The 19,452-nt window shown below is 38.3% G+C and overlaps 1 protein-coding gene across 2 annotated transcripts in view; it reads right to left on the bottom strand.

Annotated features, from left to right (window-relative positions):
* Positions 1-13,071: 13,071 nt before the first annotated feature.
* The window catches only part of LOC144450880 (advillin-like), a 54,061-nt gene continuing 47,680 nt past the window's right edge, over positions 13,072-19,452 (bottom strand). For both annotated transcript variants that reach the window (XM_078141627.1, XM_078141626.1), the window contains exons 18-23: positions 18,629-18,766; positions 18,042-18,107; positions 17,469-17,591; positions 16,477-16,548; positions 15,724-15,843; positions 13,072-15,085 (exon numbers count right to left, since the gene is read on the bottom strand). In XM_078141627.1, coding sequence (XP_077997753.1) covers positions 14,972-15,085; positions 15,724-15,843; positions 16,477-16,548; positions 17,469-17,591; positions 18,042-18,107; positions 18,629-18,766 — 633 coding nt within the window. In that variant the 3' untranslated portion in view covers positions 13,072-14,971. The remainder of the gene's footprint in view (positions 15,086-15,723; positions 15,844-16,476; positions 16,549-17,468; positions 17,592-18,041; positions 18,108-18,628; positions 18,767-19,452) is intronic.

Genomic DNA, 19,452 nt, shown 5'->3' with positions numbered 1-19,452 from the left:
AAAGACCGATCGTTGCCGAAGAGCAAATCACGGTTTTGTCGGTAACTGTCGGCACATGTTTGAACAATAGAAACCTTTGCAAACTACCAGAGACGATTGCAGAGCTTATAAGCCCCATATGAACACATCGGAACCATACCCATTACCTCTAGGCTTATATCTTGCCCGTGGTGCGAACTGATTCCCGTAATTTTTTGTTTCATCGCCTCATGAATAAAAAAAATCAGAATTCTTAAACCATTTAGAGAGCGATGGTTGAGGGCACCCTATTACGGCGTACCATACAGACCCAGGCCGGAATGGGTTGATTCTGGGATCACCTGTTGCTATTAGCAATACAAAGAAATGACATTTCTCACCTGTTAAGTGATAATTCGTTTTCACTGTGCCCATGGCCCAAGTATACGTATAAGAGAAGTTTTTAATGCAGAAACATAAAATTTAGGAGGGATTTTTGATAATTTAAGATACATATGTATCTGCGATGGGAAATTATTCAATGAAATACAAATATGAATATAAAGTAGATGGCAGTATACATCATGAAAGCCCGTTTCTTCACAGACGTAAAAAAAAATTGTCTTTACATATGGTTGGCAGTGATGAGGCGCCCTCATACATCGATCTCTTATCGCGTTGTGACAAGTCTGATAAAGAATTCTGATTTTTTTTATTCATGAGGCGATGAAACAGAAAATTACGGGAATTAAGTAGCACCACAGACAAGATATAAGCCTAGAGGTAATGGGTATAGTTCCGATGTGTTCATAGGGGGCTTATAAGCACTGTAATCGTCTCTGGAAGTTTGCAAGGCTTTCTTTTGTTCTAACATACGCCGAAAGTTACCGAGAAAACCGTGATTTGCTCTTCGGGAACTATCGGCGCCTTTGATTTCCACAGCGACGCCGAACAAAGAAGCAAAGACCGATTGTTGCCGAAGAGCAAATCACGGTTTTGTCGGTAACTGTCGGCACATGTTTGAACAATAGAAACCTTTGCAAACTACCAGAGACGATTGCAGAGCTTATAAGCCCCATATGAACACATCGGAACCATACCCATTACCTCTAGGCTTATATTTTGGCCGTGGTGCGAACTGATTCCCGTAATTTTTTGTTTCATCGCCTCATGAATAAAAAAAATCAGAATTCTTAAACCATTTAGAGAGCGATGGTTGAGGGCACCCTATTACGGCGTACCATACAGACCCAGGCCGGAATGGGTTGATTCTGGGATCACCTGTTGCTATTAGCAATATAAAGAAATGACATTTCTCACCTGTTAAGTGATAATTCGTTTTCACTGTGCCCATGGCCCAAGTATATACGTATAAGAGAAGTTTTTGATGCAGAAACATAAAATTTACGAGGGATTTTTGATAATTTAAGATACATATGTATCTGCGATGGGAAATTATTCAATGAAATACAAATATGAATATAAAGTAGATGGCAGTATACATCATGAAAGCCCGTTTCTTCACAGACGTAAAAAAAATTGTCTTTACATATGGTTGGCAGTGATGAGGCGCCCTCATACAGCGATCTCTTATCGCGTTGTGACAAGTCTGATAAAGAATTCTGATTTTTTTTATTCATGAGGCGATGAAACAGAAAATTACGGGAATTAACTAGCACCACAGACAAGATATAAGCCTAGAGGTAATGGGTATAGTTCCGATGTGTTCATAGGGGGCTTCTAAGCACTGTAATCGTCTCTGGAAGTTTGCAAGGCTTTCTTTTGTTCTAACATACGCCGAAAGTTACCGAGAAAACCGTGATTTGCTCTTCGGGAACTATCGGCGCCTTTGATTTCCACAGCGACGCCGAACAAAGAAGCAAATACCGATCGTTGCCGAAGAGCAAATCACGGTTTTGTCGGTAACTGTCGGCACATGTTTGAACAATAGAAACCTTTGCAAACTACCAGAGACGATTGCAGAGCTTATAAGCCCCATATGAACACATCGGAACCATACCCATTACCTCTAGGCTTATATCTTGCCCGTGGTGCGAACTGATTCCCGTAATTTTTTGTTTCATCGCCTCATGAATAAAAAAAATCAGAATTCTTAAACCATTTAGAGAGCGATGGTTGAGGGCACCCTATTACGGCGTACCATACAGTCCCAGGCCGGAATGGGTTGATTCTGGGATCACCTGTAGCTATTAGCAATACAAAGAAAAAACATTTCTCACCTGTTAAGTGATAATTCGTTTTCACTGTGCCCATGGCCCAAGTATACGTATAAGAGAAGTTTTTAATGCAGAAACATAAAATTTAGGAGGGATTTTTGATAATTTAAGATAAATATGTATCTGCGATGGGAAATTATTCAATGAAATACAAATATGAATATAAAGTAGATGGCAGTATACATCATGAAAGCCCGTTTCTTCACAGACGTAAAAAAAAATTGTCTTTACATATGGTTGGCAGTGATGAGGCGCCCTCATACATCGATCTCTTATCGCGTTGTGACAAGTCTGATAAAGAATTCTGATTTTTTTTATTCATGAGGCGATGAAACAGAAAATTACGGGAATTAATTAGCACCACAGACAAGATATAAGCCTAGAGGTAATGGGTATAGTTCCGATGTGTTCATAGGGGGCTTATAAGCACTGTAATCGTCTCTGGAAGTTTGCAAGGCTTTCTTTTGTTCTAACATACGCCGAAAGTTACCGAGAAAACCGTGATTTGCTCTTCGGGAACTATCGGCGCCTTTGATTTCCACAGCGACGCCGAACAAAGAAGCAAAGACCGATTGTTGCCGAAGAGCAAATCACGGTTTTGTCGGTAACTGTCGGCACATGTTTGAACAATAGAAACCTTTGCAAACTACCAGAGACGATTGCAGAGCTTATAAGCCCCATATGAACACATCGGAACCATACCCATTACCTCTAGGCTTATATTTTGGCCGTGGTGCGAACTGATTCCCGTAATTTTTTGTTTCATCGCCTCATGAATAAAAAAAATCAGAATTCTTAAACCATTTAGAGAGCGATGGTTGAGGGCACCCTATTACGGCGTACCATACAGTCCCAGGCCGGAATGGGTTGATTCTGGGATCACCTGTTGCTATTAGCAATACAAAGAAAAGACATTTCTCACCTGTTAAGTGATAATTCGTTTTCACTGTGCCCATGGCCCAAGTATACGTATAAGAGAAGTTTTTAATGCAGAAACATAAAATTTAGGAGGGATTTTTGATAATTTAAGATAAATATGTATCTGCGATGGGAAATTATTCAATGAAATACAAATATGAATATAAAGTAGATGGCAGTATACATCATGAAAGCCCGTTTCTTCACAGACGTAAAAAAAAATTGTCTTTACATATGGTTGGCAGTGATGAGGCGCCCTCATACATCGATCTCTTATCGCGTTGTGACAAGTCTGATAAAGAATTCTGATTTTTTTTATTCATGAGGCGATGAAACAGAAAATTACGGGAATTAATTAGCACCACAGACAAGATATAAGCCTAGAGGTAATGGGTATAGTTCCGATGTGTTCATAGGGGGCTTCTAAGCACTGTAATCGTCTCTGGAAGTTTGCAAGGCTTTCTTTTGTTCTAACATACGCCGAAAGTTACCGAGAAAACCGTGATTTGCTCTTCGGGAACTATCGGCGCCTTTGATTTCCACAGCGACGCCGAACAAAGAAGCAAATACCGATCGTTGCCGAAGAGCAAATCACGGTTTTGTCGGTAACTGTCGGCACATGTTTGAACAATAGAAACCTTTGCAAACTACCAGAGACGATTGCAGAGCTTATAAGCCCCATATGAACACATCGGAACCATACCCATTACCTCTAGGCTTATATCTTGCCCGTGGTGCGAACTGATTCCCGTAATTTTTTGTTTCATCGCCTCATGAATAAAAAAAATCAGAATTCTTAAACCATTTAGAGAGCGATGGTTGAGGGCACCCTATTACGGCGTACCATACAGTCCCAGGCCGGAATGGGTTGATTCTGGGATCACCTGTAGCTATTAGCAATACAAAGAAAAGACATTTCTCACCTGTTAAGTGATAATTCGTTTTCACTGTGCCCATGGCCCAAGTATACGTATAAGAGAAGTTTTTAATGCAGAAACATAAAATTTACGAGGGATTTTTGATAATTTAAGATACATATGTATCTGCGATGGGAAATTATTCAATGAAATACAAATATGAATATAAAGTAGATGGCAGTATACATCATGAAAGCCCGTTTCTTCACAGACGTAAAAAAAATTGTCTTTACATATGGTTGGCAGTGATGAGGCGCCCTCATACATCGATCTCTTATCGCGTTGTGACAAGTCTGATAAAGAATTCTGATTTTTTTTATTCATGAGGCGATGAAACAGAAAATTACGGGAATTAATTAGCACCACAGACAAGATATAAGCCTAGAGGTAATGGGTATAGTTCCGATGTGTTCATAGGGGGCTTATAAGCACTGTAATCGTCTCTGGAAGTTTGCAAGGCTTTCTTTTGTTCTAACATACGCCGAAAGTTACCGAGAAAACCGTGATTTGCTCTTCGGGAACTATCGGCGCCTTTGATTTCCACAGCGACGCCGAACAAAGAAGCAAAGACCGATTGTTGCCGAAGAGCAAATCACGGTTTTGTCGGTAACTGTCGGCACATGTTTGAACAATAGAAACCTTTGCAAACTACCAGAGACGATTGCAGAGCTTATAAGCCCCATATGAACACATCGGAACCATACCCATTACCTCTAGGCTTATATTTTGGCCGTGGTGCGAACTGATTCCCGTAATTTTTTGTTTCATCGCCTCATGAATAAAAAAAATCAGAATTCTTAAACCATTTAGAGAGCGATGGTTGAGGGCACCCTATTACGGCGTACCATACAGACCCAGGCCGGAATGGGTTGATTCTGGGATCACCTGTTGCTATTAGCAATACAAAGAAATGACATTTCTCACCTGTTAAGTGATAATTCGTTTTCACTGTGCCCATGGCCCAAGTATACGTATAAGAGAAGTTTTTAATGCAGAAACATAAAATTTAGGAGGGATTTTTGATAATTTAAGATACATATGTATCTGCGATGGGAAATTATTCAATGAAATACAAATATGAATATAAAGTAGATGGCAGTATACATCATGAAAGCCCGTTTCTTCACAGACGTAAAAAAAAATTGTCTTTACATATGGTTGGCAGTGATGAGGCGCCCTCATACATCGATCTCTTATCGCGTTGTGACAAGTCTGATAAAGAATTCTGATTTTTTTTATTCATGAGGCGATGAAACAGAAAATTACGGGAATTAAGTAGCACCACAGACAAGATATAAGCCTAGAGGTAATGGGTATAGTTCCGATGTGTTCATAGGGGGCTTATAAGCACTGTAATCGTCTCTGGAAGTTTGCAAGGCTTTCTTTTGTTCTAACATACGCCGAAAGTTACCGAGAAAACCGTGATTTGCTCTTCGGGAACTATCGGCGCCTTTGATTTCCACAGCGACGCCGAACAAAGAAGCAAAGACCGATTGTTGCCGAAGAGCAAATCACGGTTTTGTCGGTAACTGTCGGCACATGTTTGAACAATAGAAACCTTTGCAAACTACCAGAGACGATTGCAGAGCTTATAAGCCCCATATGAACACATCGGAACCATACCCATTACCTCTAGGCTTATATTTTGGCCGTGGTGCGAACTGATTCCCGTAATTTTTTGTTTCATCGCCTCATGAATAAAAAAAATCAGAATTCTTAAACCATTTAGAGAGCGATGGTTGAGGGCACCCTATTACGGCGTACCATACAGACCCAGGCCGGAATGGGTTGATTCTGGGATCACCTGTTGCTATTAGCAATATAAAGAAATGACATTTCTCACCTGTTAAGTGATAATTCGTTTTCACTGTGCCCATGGCCCAAGTATATACGTATAAGAGAAGTTTTTGATGCAGAAACATAAAATTTACGAGGGATTTTTGATAATTTAAGATACATATGTATCTGCGATGGGAAATTATTCAATGAAATACAAATATGAATATAAAGTAGATGGCAGTATACATCATGAAAGCCCGTTTCTTCACAGACGTAAAAAAAATTGTCTTTACATATGGTTGGCAGTGATGAGGCGCCCTCATACAGCGATCTCTTATCGCGTTGTGACAAGTCTGATAAAGAATTCTGATTTTTTTTATTCATGAGGCGATGAAACAGAAAATTACGGGAATTAACTAGCACCACAGACAAGATATAAGCCTAGAGGTAATGGGTATAGTTCCGATGTGTTCATAGGGGGCTTCTAAGCACTGTAATCGTCTCTGGAAGTTTGCAAGGCTTTCTTTTGTTCTAACATACGCCGAAAGTTACCGAGAAAACCGTGATTTGCTCTTCGGGAACTATCGGCGCCTTTGATTTCCACAGCGACGCCGAACAAAGAAGCAAATACCGATCGTTGCCGAAGAGCAAATCACGGTTTTGTCGGTAACTGTCGGCACATGTTTGAACAATAGAAACCTTTGCAAACTACCAGAGACGATTGCAGAGCTTATAAGCCCCATATGAACACATCGGAACCATACCCATTACCTCTAGGCTTATATCTTGCCCGTGGTGCGAACTGATTCCCGTAATTTTTTGTTTCATCGCCTCATGAATAAAAAAAATCAGAATTCTTAAACCATTTAGAGAGCGATGGTTGAGGGCACCCTATTACGGCGTACCATACAGTCCCAGGCCGGAATGGGTTGATTCTGGGATCACCTGTAGCTATTAGCAATACAAAGAAAAAACATTTCTCACCTGTTAAGTGATAATTCGTTTTCACTGTGCCCATGGCCCAAGTATACGTATAAGAGAAGTTTTTAATGCAGAAACATAAAATTTAGGAGGGATTTTTGATAATTTAAGATAAATATGTATCTGCGATGGGAAATTATTCAATGAAATACAAATATGAATATAAAGTAGATGGCAGTATACATCATGAAAGCCCGTTTCTTCACAGACGTAAAAAAAATTGTCTTTACATATGGTTGGCAGTGATGAGGCGCCCTCATACATCGATCTCTTATCGCGTTGTGACAAGTCTGATAAAGAATTCTGATTTTTTTTATTCATGAGGCGATGAAACAGAAAATTACGGGAATTAATTAGCACCACAGACAAGATATAAGCCTAGAGGTAATGGGTATAGTTCCGATGTGTTCATAGGGGGCTTATAAGCACTGTAATCGTCTCTGGAAGTTTGCAAGGCTTTCTTTTGTTCTAACATACGCCGAAAGTTACCGAGAAAACCGTGATTTGCTCTTCGGGAACTATCGGCGCCTTTGATTTCCACAGCGACGCCGAACAAAGAAGCAAAGACCGATTGTTGCCGAAGAGCAAATCACGGTTTTGTCGGTAACTGTCGGCACATGTTTGAACAATAGAAACCTTTGCAAACTACCAGAGACGATTGCAGAGCTTATAAGCCCCATATGAACACATCGGAACCATACCCATTACCTCTAGGCTTATATTTTGGCCGTGGTGCGAACTGATTCCCGTAATTTTTTGTTTCATCGCCTCATGAATAAAAAAAATCAGAATTCTTAAACCATTTAGAGAGCGATGGTTGAGGGCACCCTATTACGGCGTACCATACAGTCCCAGGCCGGAATGGGTTGATTCTGGGATCACCTGTTGCTATTAGCAATACAAAGAAAAGACATTTCTCACCTGTTAAGTGATAATTCGTTTTCACTGTGCCCATGGCCCAAGTATACGTATAAGAGAAGTTTTTAATGCAGAAACATAAAATTTAGGAGGGATTTTTGATAATTTAAGATAAATATGTATCTGCGATGGGAAATTATTCAATGAAATACAAATATGAATATAAAGTAGATGGCAGTATACATCATGAAAGCCCGTTTCTTCACAGACGTAAAAAAAAATTGTCTTTACATATGGTTGGCAGTGATGAGGCGCCCTCATACATCGATCTCTTATCGCGTTGTGACAAGTCTGATAAAGAATTCTGATTTTTTTTATTCATGAGGCGATGAAACAGAAAATTACGGGAATTAATTAGCACCACAGACAAGATATAAGCCTAGAGGTAATGGGTATAGTTCCGATGTGTTCATAGGGGGCTTCTAAGCACTGTAATCGTCTCTGGAAGTTTGCAAGGCTTTCTTTTGTTCTAACATACGCCGAAAGTTACCGAGAAAACCGTGATTTGCTCTTCGGGAACTATCGGCGCCTTTGATTTCCACAGCGACGCCGAACAAAGAAGCAAATACCGATCGTTGCCGAAGAGCAAATCACGGTTTTGTCGGTAACTGTCGGCACATGTTTGAACAATAGAAACCTTTGCAAACTACCAGAGACGATTGCAGAGCTTATAAGCCCCATATGAACACATCGGAACCATACCCATTACCTCTAGGCTTATATCTTGCCCGTGGTGCGAACTGATTCCCGTAATTTTTTGTTTCATCGCCTCATGAATAAAAAAAATCAGAATTCTTAAACCATTTAGAGAGCGATGGTTGAGGGCACCCTATTACGGCGTACCATACAGTCCCAGGCCGGAATGGGTTGATTCTGGGATCACCTGTAGCTATTAGCAATACAAAGAAAAGACATTTCTCACCTGTTAAGTGATAATTCGTTTTCACTGTGCCCATGGCCCAAGTATACGTATAAGAGAAGTTTTTAATGCAGAAACATAAAATTTACGAGGGATTTTTGATAATTTAAGATACATATGTATCTGCGATGGGAAATTATTCAATGAAATACAAATATGAATATAAAGTAGATGGCAGTATACATCATGAAAGCCCGTTTCTTCACAGACGTAAAAAAAATTGTCTTTACATATGGTTGGCAGTGATGAGGCGCCCTCATACATCGATCTCTTATCGCGTTGTGACAAGTCTGATAAAGAATTCTGATTTTTTTTATTCATGAGGCGATGAAACAGAAAATTACGGGAATTAATTAGCACCACAGACAAGATATAAGCCTAGAGGTAATGGGTATAGTTCCGATGTGTTCATAGGGGGCTTATAAGCACTGTAATCGTCTCTGGAAGTTTGCAAGGCTTTCTTTTGTTCTAACATACGCCGAAAGTTACCGAGAAAACCGTGATTTGCTCTTCGGGAACTATCGGCGCCTTTGATTTCCACAGCGACGCCGAACAAAGAAGCAAAGACCGATTGTTGCCGAAGAGCAAATCACGGTTTTGTCGGTAACTGTCGGCACATGTTTGAACAATAGAAACCTTTGCAAACTACCAGAGACGATTGCAGAGCTTATAAGCCCCATATGAACACATCGGAACCATACCCATTACCTCTAGGCTTATATTTTGGCCGTGGTGCGAACTGATTCCCGTAATTTTTTGTTTCATCGCCTCATGAATAAAAAAAATCAGAATTCTTAAACCATTTAGAGAGCGATGGTTGAGGGCACCCTATTACGGCGTACCATACAGACCCAGGCCGGAATGGGTTGATTCTGGGATCACCTGTTGCTATTAGCAATACAAAGAAATGACATTTCTCACCTGTTAAGTGATAATTCGTTTTCACTGTGCCCATGGCCCAAGTATATACGTATAAGAGAAGTTTTTAATGCAGAAACATAAAATTTACGAGGGATTTTTGATAATTTAAGATACATATGTATCTGCGATGGGAAATTATTCAATGAAATACAAATATGAATATAAAGTAGATGGCAGTATACATCATGAAAGCCCGTTTCTTCACAGACGTAAAAAAAATTGTCTTTACATATGGTTGGCAGTGATGAGGCGCCCTCATACAGCGATCTCTTATCGCGTTGTGACAAGTCTGATAAAGAATTCTGATTTTTTTTATTCATGAGGCGATGAAACAGAAAATTACGGGAATTAAGTAGCACCACAGACAAGATATAAGCCTAGAGGTAATGGGTATAGTTCCGATGTGTTCATAGGGGGCTTCTAAGCACTGTAATCGTCTCTGGAAGTTTGCAAGGCTTTCTTTTGTTCTAACATACGCCGAAAGTTACCGAGAAAACCGTGATTTGCTCTTCGGGAACTATCGGCGCCTTTGATTTCCACAGCGACGCCGAACAAAGAAGCAAAGACCGATCGTTGCCGAAGAGCAAATCACGGTTTTGTCGGTAACTGTCGGCACATGTTTGAACAATAGAAACCTTTGCAAACTACCAGAGACGATTGCAGAGCTTATAAGCCCCATATGAACACATCGGAACCATACCCATTACCTCTAGGCTTATATCTTGCCCGTGGTGCGAACTGATTCCCGTAATTTTTTGTTTCATCGCCTCATGAATAAAAAAAATCAGAATTCTTAAACCATTTAGAGAGCGATGGTTGAGGGCACCCTATTACGGCGTACCATACAGTCCCAGGCCGGAATGGGTTGATTCTGGGATCACCTGTTGCTATTAGCAATACAAAGAAAAGACATTTCTCACCTGTTAAGTGATAATTCGTTTTCACTGTGCCCATGGCCCAAGTATACGTATAAGAGAAGTTTTTAATGCAGAAACATAAAATTTAGGAGGGATTTTTGATAATTTAAGATAAATATGTATCTGCGATGGGAAATTATTCAATGAAATACAAATATGAATATAAAGTAGATGGCAGTATACATCATGAAAGCCCGTTTCTTCACAGACGTAAAAAAAAATTGTCTTTACATATGGTTGGCAGTGATGAGGCGCCCTCATACATCGATCTCTTATCGCGTTGTGACAAGTCTGATAAAGAATTCTGATTTTTTTTATTCATGAGGCGATGAAACAGAAAATTACGGGAATTAATTAGCACCACAGACAAGATATAAGCCTAGAGGTAATGGGTATAGTTCCGATGTGTTCATAGGGGGCTTCTAAGCACTGTAATCGTCTCTGGAAGTTTGCAAGGCTTTCTTTTGTTCTAACATACGCCGAAAGTTACCGAGAAAACCGTGATTTGCTCTTCGGGAACTATCGGCGCCTTTGATTTCCACAGCGACGCCGAACAAAGAAGCAAATACCGATCGTTGCCGAAGAGCAAATCACGGTTTTGTCGGTAACTGTCGGCACATGTTTGAACAATAGAAACCTTTGCAAACTACCAGAGACGATTGCAGAGCTTATAAGCCCCATATGAACACATCGGAACCATACCCATTACCTCTAGGCTTATATCTTGCCCGTGGTGCGAACTGATTCCCGTAATTTTTTGTTTCATCGCCTCATGAATAAAAAAAATCAGAATTCTTAAACCATTTAGAGAGCGATGGTTGAGGGCACCCTATTACGGCGTACCATACAGTCCCAGGCCGGAATGGGTTGATTCTGGGATCACCTGTAGCTATTAGCAATACAAAGAAAAGACATTTCTCACCTGTTAAGTGATAATTCGTTTTCACTGTGCCCATGGCCCAAGTATACGTATAAGAGAAGTAAATTTTAATGCAGAAACATAAAATTTAGGAGGGATTTTTGATAATTTAAGATAAATATGTATCTGCGATGGGAAATTATTCAATGAAATACAAATGTGAATATAAAGTAGATGGCAGTATACATCATGAAAGCCCGTTTCTTCACAGACGTAAAAAAAAAATTGTCTTTACATATGGTTGGCAGTGATGAGGCGCCCTCATACAGCGATCTCTTATCGCGTTGTGACAAGTCTGATAAAGAATTCTGATTTTTTTTATTCATGAGGCGATGAAACAGAAAATTACGGGAATTAAGTAGCACCACAGACAAGATATAAGCCTAGAGGTAATGGGTATAGTTCCGATGTGTTCATAGGGGGCTTATAAGCACTGTAATCGTCTCTGGAAGTTTGCAAGGCTTTCTTTTGTTCTAACATACGCCGAAAGTTACCGAGAAAACCGTGATTTGCTCTTCGGGAACTATCGGCGCCTTTGATTTCCACAGCGACGCCGAACAAAGAAGCAAAGACCGATCGTTGCCGAAGAACAAATCACGGTTTTGTCGGTAACTGTCGGCACATGTTTGAACAATAGAAACCTTTGCAAACTACCAGAGACGATTGCAGAGCTTATAAGCCCCATATGAACACATCGGAACCATACCCATTACCTCTAGGCTTATATCTTGCCCGTGGTGCGAACTGATTCCCGTAATTTTTTGTTTCATCGCCTCATGAATAAAAAAAATCAGAATTCTTAAACCATTTAGAGAGCGATGGTTGAGGGCACCCTATTACGGCGTACCATACAGTCCCAGGCCGGAATGGGTTGATTCTGGGATCACCTGTTGCTATTAGCAATACAAAGAAATGACATTTCTCACCTGTTAAGTGATAATTCGTTTTCACTGTGCCCATGGCCCAAGTATACGTATAAGAGAAGTTTTTAATGCAGAAACATAAAATTTAGGAGGGATTTTTGATAATTTAAGATAAATATGTATCTGCGATGGGAAATTATTCAATGAAATACAAATATGAATATAAAGTAGATGGCAGTATACATCATGAAAGCCCGTTTCTTCACAGACGTAAAAAAAAATTGTCTTTACATATGGTTGGCAGTGATGAGGCGCCCTCATACATCGATCTCTTATCGCATTGTGACAAGTCTGATAAAGAATTCTGATTTTTTTTATTCATGAGGCCAATCAATTCTGAATTTTATGTTTCTGCATTATAAACTTCTAAAATATTATTACTTGGGCCATGGGCACAGGGAAAACGACTTATCACGTAACAGGTGAAAAATGTCAGTTTGTTTGTATTGCTAATAGCAACAGGTGATCCCAGAATCGACCTACCCCCCAGCCAGGGTCAACTTATAGTATGTCATGCATTGGTCTCTCATCGAGACAAGTTTTTAATACATTCTGAAGTGACATGCATGTGTTCACTATAGTATCTGACATTTGTGCCAAGTTTGGTTGAAATTGGTTCATGCATTTTAGAGGTACAGATGGACATGGGCGCATGTAAACACAACTTTGCAACCAGTAGATCCCAAGCCAGCTAATCTTATATAATCATTCAATCATCACGACTCCACATACACAAATAAAGCTGACAAAAAATATCCCAAAAATATCATATTGGAAAGTCATCATTTGATTTTATTTCCTTATTGCAATTATCTGTATAAAGACTACAGATGCCAAATCTGACAACTACAATCTCATCATTGTACAAAAATAGTCCAAACTGCCTAGGTCAAAGATCAAAGGTTAAAGGTCAAATCTAAAACCTTATCTTGGAAGAAGAAATGTTACATTTCATGATTTAGTGAGTCGCTGCTTCTTCCAATCGAATCTTTCACCAAAAAAAAAACAAAATCTACAGAAATGGTTCACTGTTTACGCTTTACTACTACTATAGTTATCAACAAAATTATAATTCCCTATTAATAGTCAAAGCACCATTGACACCTGTGATCATTCTCTCTATTGTCCAATCATAGCATTTTATCATTATTATTCTAATTATTATGCAATATATTAATTTTTTTTTCTAGGCAATATAATAATTTGGAGTAAATTTGAGTGAGATTTCTGCATCTGATACATGCTAAATAACCAGATCTCTCTTGACATTGTTAACCATATTTTGATTAGCAGTGTTTTTTTTTTCTTCTTCAGTTTTCAGTTATTGTGTTCACATCAGTCACTTTCCTATCTCACGTTGGACAATGGATAGAAAACTCATTACACTCTTATTACCTGACTGACGATTCCAAATTTGTGACAAACAGAAATGACTCCTTTCTTTAAAAATGTCTTTGAATCATGACACTATTCTATCAGACTCACACTGATATGCTAATTAATCTGATACCATGGCAACAACCAGTCATCCCTGCCACTAAAACTATTCTGCTATCAAATGATGGTGAGTGGTGTTGTTGTAACTATGTCACTACCTGCTATCACCATGGCAATGTGTCATCACCATGGCAACATGTTATCACTATGGCAATACCTGTTATCATTATGGAAATACCTATTATCACTATGGCAATATCTATCATCATCATCATGGTGACACCTGTTATAACCATGGCAACACCTGCCATACAATGATAATGGTGGTTAAGTGATCACCGATGTTCAGCATGAAGCATGCAATTTAAATATAATATCTGTTTATTGAAATAAAAAACAACTGTTCTCTGTTATCAGTACAGCGTTATACCATTGCGTAGTGGAGTTGAATCACCACACTAGGCCTACTAATACTACTATAAGTAATAACCTGTATATTACCTTGGCTATCTAGAAGTATCCCTCGGGATACGAAAACAAGGCACAAAGTTACAATGGTAATAAATGATCAAGCCTCTATCCAATAACCTAGACTCACAGTACTATTATACAAATACTGAAATGCAAATGGATTACATATTATGTGCACATAAGTTTGTAGAATGAAATGGTAAAATGTTATGTTTCAAATCATGTGTACATAACACTGTCTTTAGAGTGTCAAATGTTTAATTACACATCCTGTGTAATGTATGAAATCTGCGTCAATACATGAAATCAGTGTTGTCAATGATCATGTGCACATGATAAATTGTGCACAATATGTACATATAATCACATACACATTATGTTTTCAATATTCATGTGCACATTAAGTAATTTTACACGGTTGAACTGAAATACTCAATTTCAATCATAATGTGCACATATGTTGTGCACATTAAGTAATGTTACATGGTTGAACTCAAATACACTCAATTCCAAATAATGTGCACATGATATGTTGTTATGGTGATTATGATGGTACTGTTATTTATCTTAGAACGCTGAAATATTTGCAAAATTCATTTGATTGTAAGATAGTGGAAAAAAAAGGCTGCTAGAATATAAATGTCAATGCTATTATATTTCAGATATGACAATATGAAGTTTTCCTTCACCGCTTGACTACATTTTGTACTCTATCCTAAAGAATAAATTCTACAATGTAAAACTATTTATCTCTTTTTAAAAAAGACCAGCTTTCTTCTTCAGATCATTTTTCTTCCATTGTGGTTTGGACAGGTAGGCTGCGATATCCATACCAAATAATGTCTTGAACTCACCATCGTTCAAGTAAAACTGGACAAAGAAGGAGAAAAGAGACCAGTTATTGTTGTATATTGATTTTAAAGAAATGATACAACACTAAACTCAGGACATACACTGAACAAATGTTCAATGATTACACATGAGACAAGTCTCCGTCAAAGACATATCCCTGAAAACATTTTGGCTTAATAAGTCATATTCTGAAAATTTATGACAAACGTGGCCACCAATAGGCCATTTCAGACTGCAAACAGGAAATTGAGAATACAGCGCCCTCGCTCAAATTGGGGGTATCATCACCTCATAGTACCGTTTCTTAAGAGCTTTGTCCCTTGGTATTCTGTAGAAGTGTGAATCAGGGATGTTTTTTGTATTGTTCAGACATCGAGGAAAACTGCAATGTTCTATGATTAACCAAGTAACCTATACCATGTATACCCCCAAGGTACACACAGACAGGAAGAAGAGCGCCACCATGGCATATTTTGCAAAGGGCTATTGGTCATTATTACGATGGCCATAACTTTGTCCATTGGGTCTAATTGGAGTTACTGATTGACCGATGAATATTTCAAGGAAATAAATATAATAACTTTTGTCACTGGACCTTGGTTTTTGTGTACCAGGAACTATTTACAGATATATATCACAATATTGAGTCAACTTACTTCTTTCTTGGTGGCATCAACACCCATTGGTAATTCTTCAGCCTGAAGTTCTGCTAAGGAAAATTTGGGATAACTACTGGGATCATCTGATCCGGCACCACCAGCAATGTTCTTCACATCCTGTGAAAGCAATAAAATAATTTATTATGATAGGACCAACAAGCACCTGTCTAGAAAAGATACAGCGTCCCTTAATTAAAGCAAAACATTAATCTAGGCAATATGGTAAAGCCATTTTTTTGTAAACTTAGGTTATGTAAAAACCTGGAAATTGTATCAAAAAAGTATCTTTTGTCCAAACAAAGTTAAAACTTGGAGTTCAGAACAGGGAACTTGCAAAACAGACTGAGCATGCTCAGATGCAAAGGACTATGGGATTATCGTAATATCTTATCTGGAGCTACCAATGAAACAAACCTCCCACACTGGTCAGGGTAACTATGAATTGATTATTAGTGGTTATAAACAATGTAACAATATTGTTTATAACACTAATTGATTAGTATTTATTATCACATTTCCCATGATGCAACATTCAACATGGCGGGTTTGCAAGTTCCCTATTGGACTTGAGTTTCTAAGTTGTTTGTAAATCATACACAAGTTGACAATGATAAAATATAAATTAAACCTTCAATATTTTTGAGTCAAAATATTACAGGAAAATAGATCGCGAAGTTTGACTGACATTACATCAAGCATGGTCAGGGTTATTCTACAACACACTGATTATCAACAACAGACAAGACTTACTGAGGCTGAAAGCTGGACGCCTGCATTTTGATCACCGAGTTCTGCTTTGAGCTGTTCATAAGTTTTCCCTTCCTGTACAGAGAAAAAAAAACACACCAAAATTTAGAAATTATACAAAAATATTTGTCTTCATTCTGGAAATGAAAATACGAGTGACCCATGTCCTGTCACAATGTGTCAAAAACCAATAGTGACAACAGTGGGGAAATATGTAAATATATTCGCAAAAGTGAAATTTCACAAAATTGTGGTGATTATTAGTGTTTTTTCAAGCATCACAGAACAAATGATATACATAACTTGATGTCATGATATAGAACAACTAAGGTAGACAACCCATATTTTCTGTTTGAATGAGTACAACTGAGCTTTTGCACGCTATAACATGATTGATTTATAAATGTACTAATCTTTGTCATCATATCGCAAAAAACTACTTTTTTATCAATCGACACATGCCTTCATGTTCCAGTATTAGAAGTAAATGTAAATGAACTTTCAGATGGGAAGAATATACAAAAAAACCCCCAAAGAACCTTTACATTTCATTTAAGGCCCCCCCCAAAAAATATGGTTCTGGTCAGTGTGCGTGTGCCCTGAATACCCTCGCGTCGATCCTTTTTAGGATTAGGACAAAAAAAAAATTTGCGTTGTCGCACCACTTTAGAAAGTTTACCCTGACCAGAGCCAGATATTTTTTTTGGCCTAATAAAGAAAAGACAGATAGAACACATAATAATGACTGGCAAGATCAAATGTAGCAAAAGCAGAGGATGACAGCGACAGATGCTGGTGAGAATAATGGCTGAATGAAGAGACAAGGATGTCACCAACAAGAATAATTTGAGTTTCTGTAAACCGTGAAGTGTGGAAGACCACGACCACTAACACCCATCGTGTGCATGGTACTTAGTATTTAGAAAGAGAAATCAAAACTGCTATACATTGTTATGTAAATAACTGAAATAAACAAGTCCGTGATATGAACTTACGCTCCATTTGAATGCATCCCATACACCAAACCATCCTGTGTATGTTGGTGGTTCATGGCCTTGTTTGATAACAATCAATGGTGTATCTTCATCACGACCACTAGGATCAGTTTTGATGTATTCCTGTAATGTAAAAGTAAGTAATAAATTATATCACCATGGCAAATAGCAAGAAATGAACTGTGCTCCATAATTTCTCAATAAAGTCATATCTCTCTCTACTGTTATCTCTCTCTCCCTCCCTCCCTCTCTACTCTCTTATCTCCCTCCCTCCCTCTCTACTCTCTTTCTCTCCTTATTTCACACATTCATCACTTCATATCTTCCTCCTGCTCTTGTTTTCTTTTCTTGTTTCACTCTTCCCTCTCCCTCCCTTCTTTCTCGCTATCAACTCTCTTCCTCCCCTCCATCTTTCTCTCTCCCCATTTCTATCCCTCCCTCTCCTTCTCTTCCCTCTTTTCCCTCTAACCTCTTGTTCTCTTCCATCCTCCCTCCTCCATCCTCTTCCATCCTTTCTCTCCCTCCCCACCTGTCATCTTTGTCAGACAAAGTCCTTTCTGATGTAATACTTACTGAAGCTGTAGCAACGGCTCCTTTCTTTTCAGTGTCATTGGCACCACTACCAATCCAAATAAATATCTATAATCAAACAAACAAACAAACAAATGATTACATGATTTTATACCATGTTAAGTGAACACAAATTTGTCACAGAAATTTGTACAGCAGTTACTATCTTTTTTCTCCAGTCTACACGATTTTGTGAAGAATTCACTTCATTCCAACACACAACTTTCCAATGTGCCACCCATATTAACAAATATTACCTTTCTACACACAAAATTACCAATCTAGTTTGAAATGCTACACCTTGCAAGTAAAGAATGTTTGGTACACCTTTCCAGGTTACAGCCCCCTCTAGTGACAACCACAGACATAATATGAACACTTCAGTTTATGTTGAGACAAAGATCATTATTAAGATATGAAAATAATTTATTAATTAAATAATTTATAATTAATTATTAAATCATCAAATTAATTAATTTAATAATTGCGATTATTGAAAATAATCACAAAGCTTTATGTTTGTCAGTATTGTGAAAATAAGTTAAAAGTCAGTTCTCTCAACAACATTCCAACATAACAAAGATCCTTACCTCATCCCAAGTGTCCAACAACATAACATCATCTTCAATAAGATCATCCTGGATAAAGTCAAATGCTTCTTCCACTGTGAAACGTCCGGAGGCATTACTGCACTGGAACAGGCGTGCTTGACGCTCTGCGTCAGATTCCTATATGATACAATCAAAACGCAAATTATCACGGATTGTTTCAAAGTTTCCCAATCTCTCCTTAAAAGGTACAACACTGCATATTGACAGAGACTTCAAGTATTCTACTTACTGAGGCATACTAAACATCCTTTGCCATGAATGGAACACTCAAACCTGCTTGGTATATAACATAACTTAGCTTATAAATAATCAGATGATATCGATAATCAAAGATATCCGTATTGTGCCATCAACTGCTTTCGCAACACCCGAATACAATTTTTAAGAGAACTTGTTGCTAACAAGTGCACAGCAATAGGGAACTTGCAATCCAGACTGAGCATGCTCAGATACAAAGGACAGTGGTCTTATCTGTGGTTATCGTAATACCTAATCTGGAGCTACTGATAAAATTAACCTCCCACAATGGTCAGTGTAACTATGAATTGATTATTTGTGGTTACAAACAATGCAACAACATTGTTTACAATACTAATTGATTCATATTTATTATCACATTTCCCATGATGCAATATTCAACATGGCGGGTTTGCAAGTTCCCTATTTCTTATCCTAAGGTGTGACGTCTAGTGATTACTAGCAGAAACCTTCGGAGACGGAAAATTGCAGATAATGATTGAAAATTGAATGTACGTGCTATGTACAGTCTCCTACCGAATGCTTCCTGTTTTAGCTGTAATGTA

This window comes from Glandiceps talaboti, chromosome 20 (genome assembly GCF_964340395.1).
Source record: "Glandiceps talaboti chromosome 20, keGlaTala1.1, whole genome shotgun sequence".
NCBI lineage: Eukaryota > Metazoa > Hemichordata > Enteropneusta > Spengelidae > Glandiceps > Glandiceps talaboti.
The sequence above is the reverse complement of the archived record's forward strand: the minus strand, read 5'-3'. Positions and strand labels throughout refer to the sequence as shown.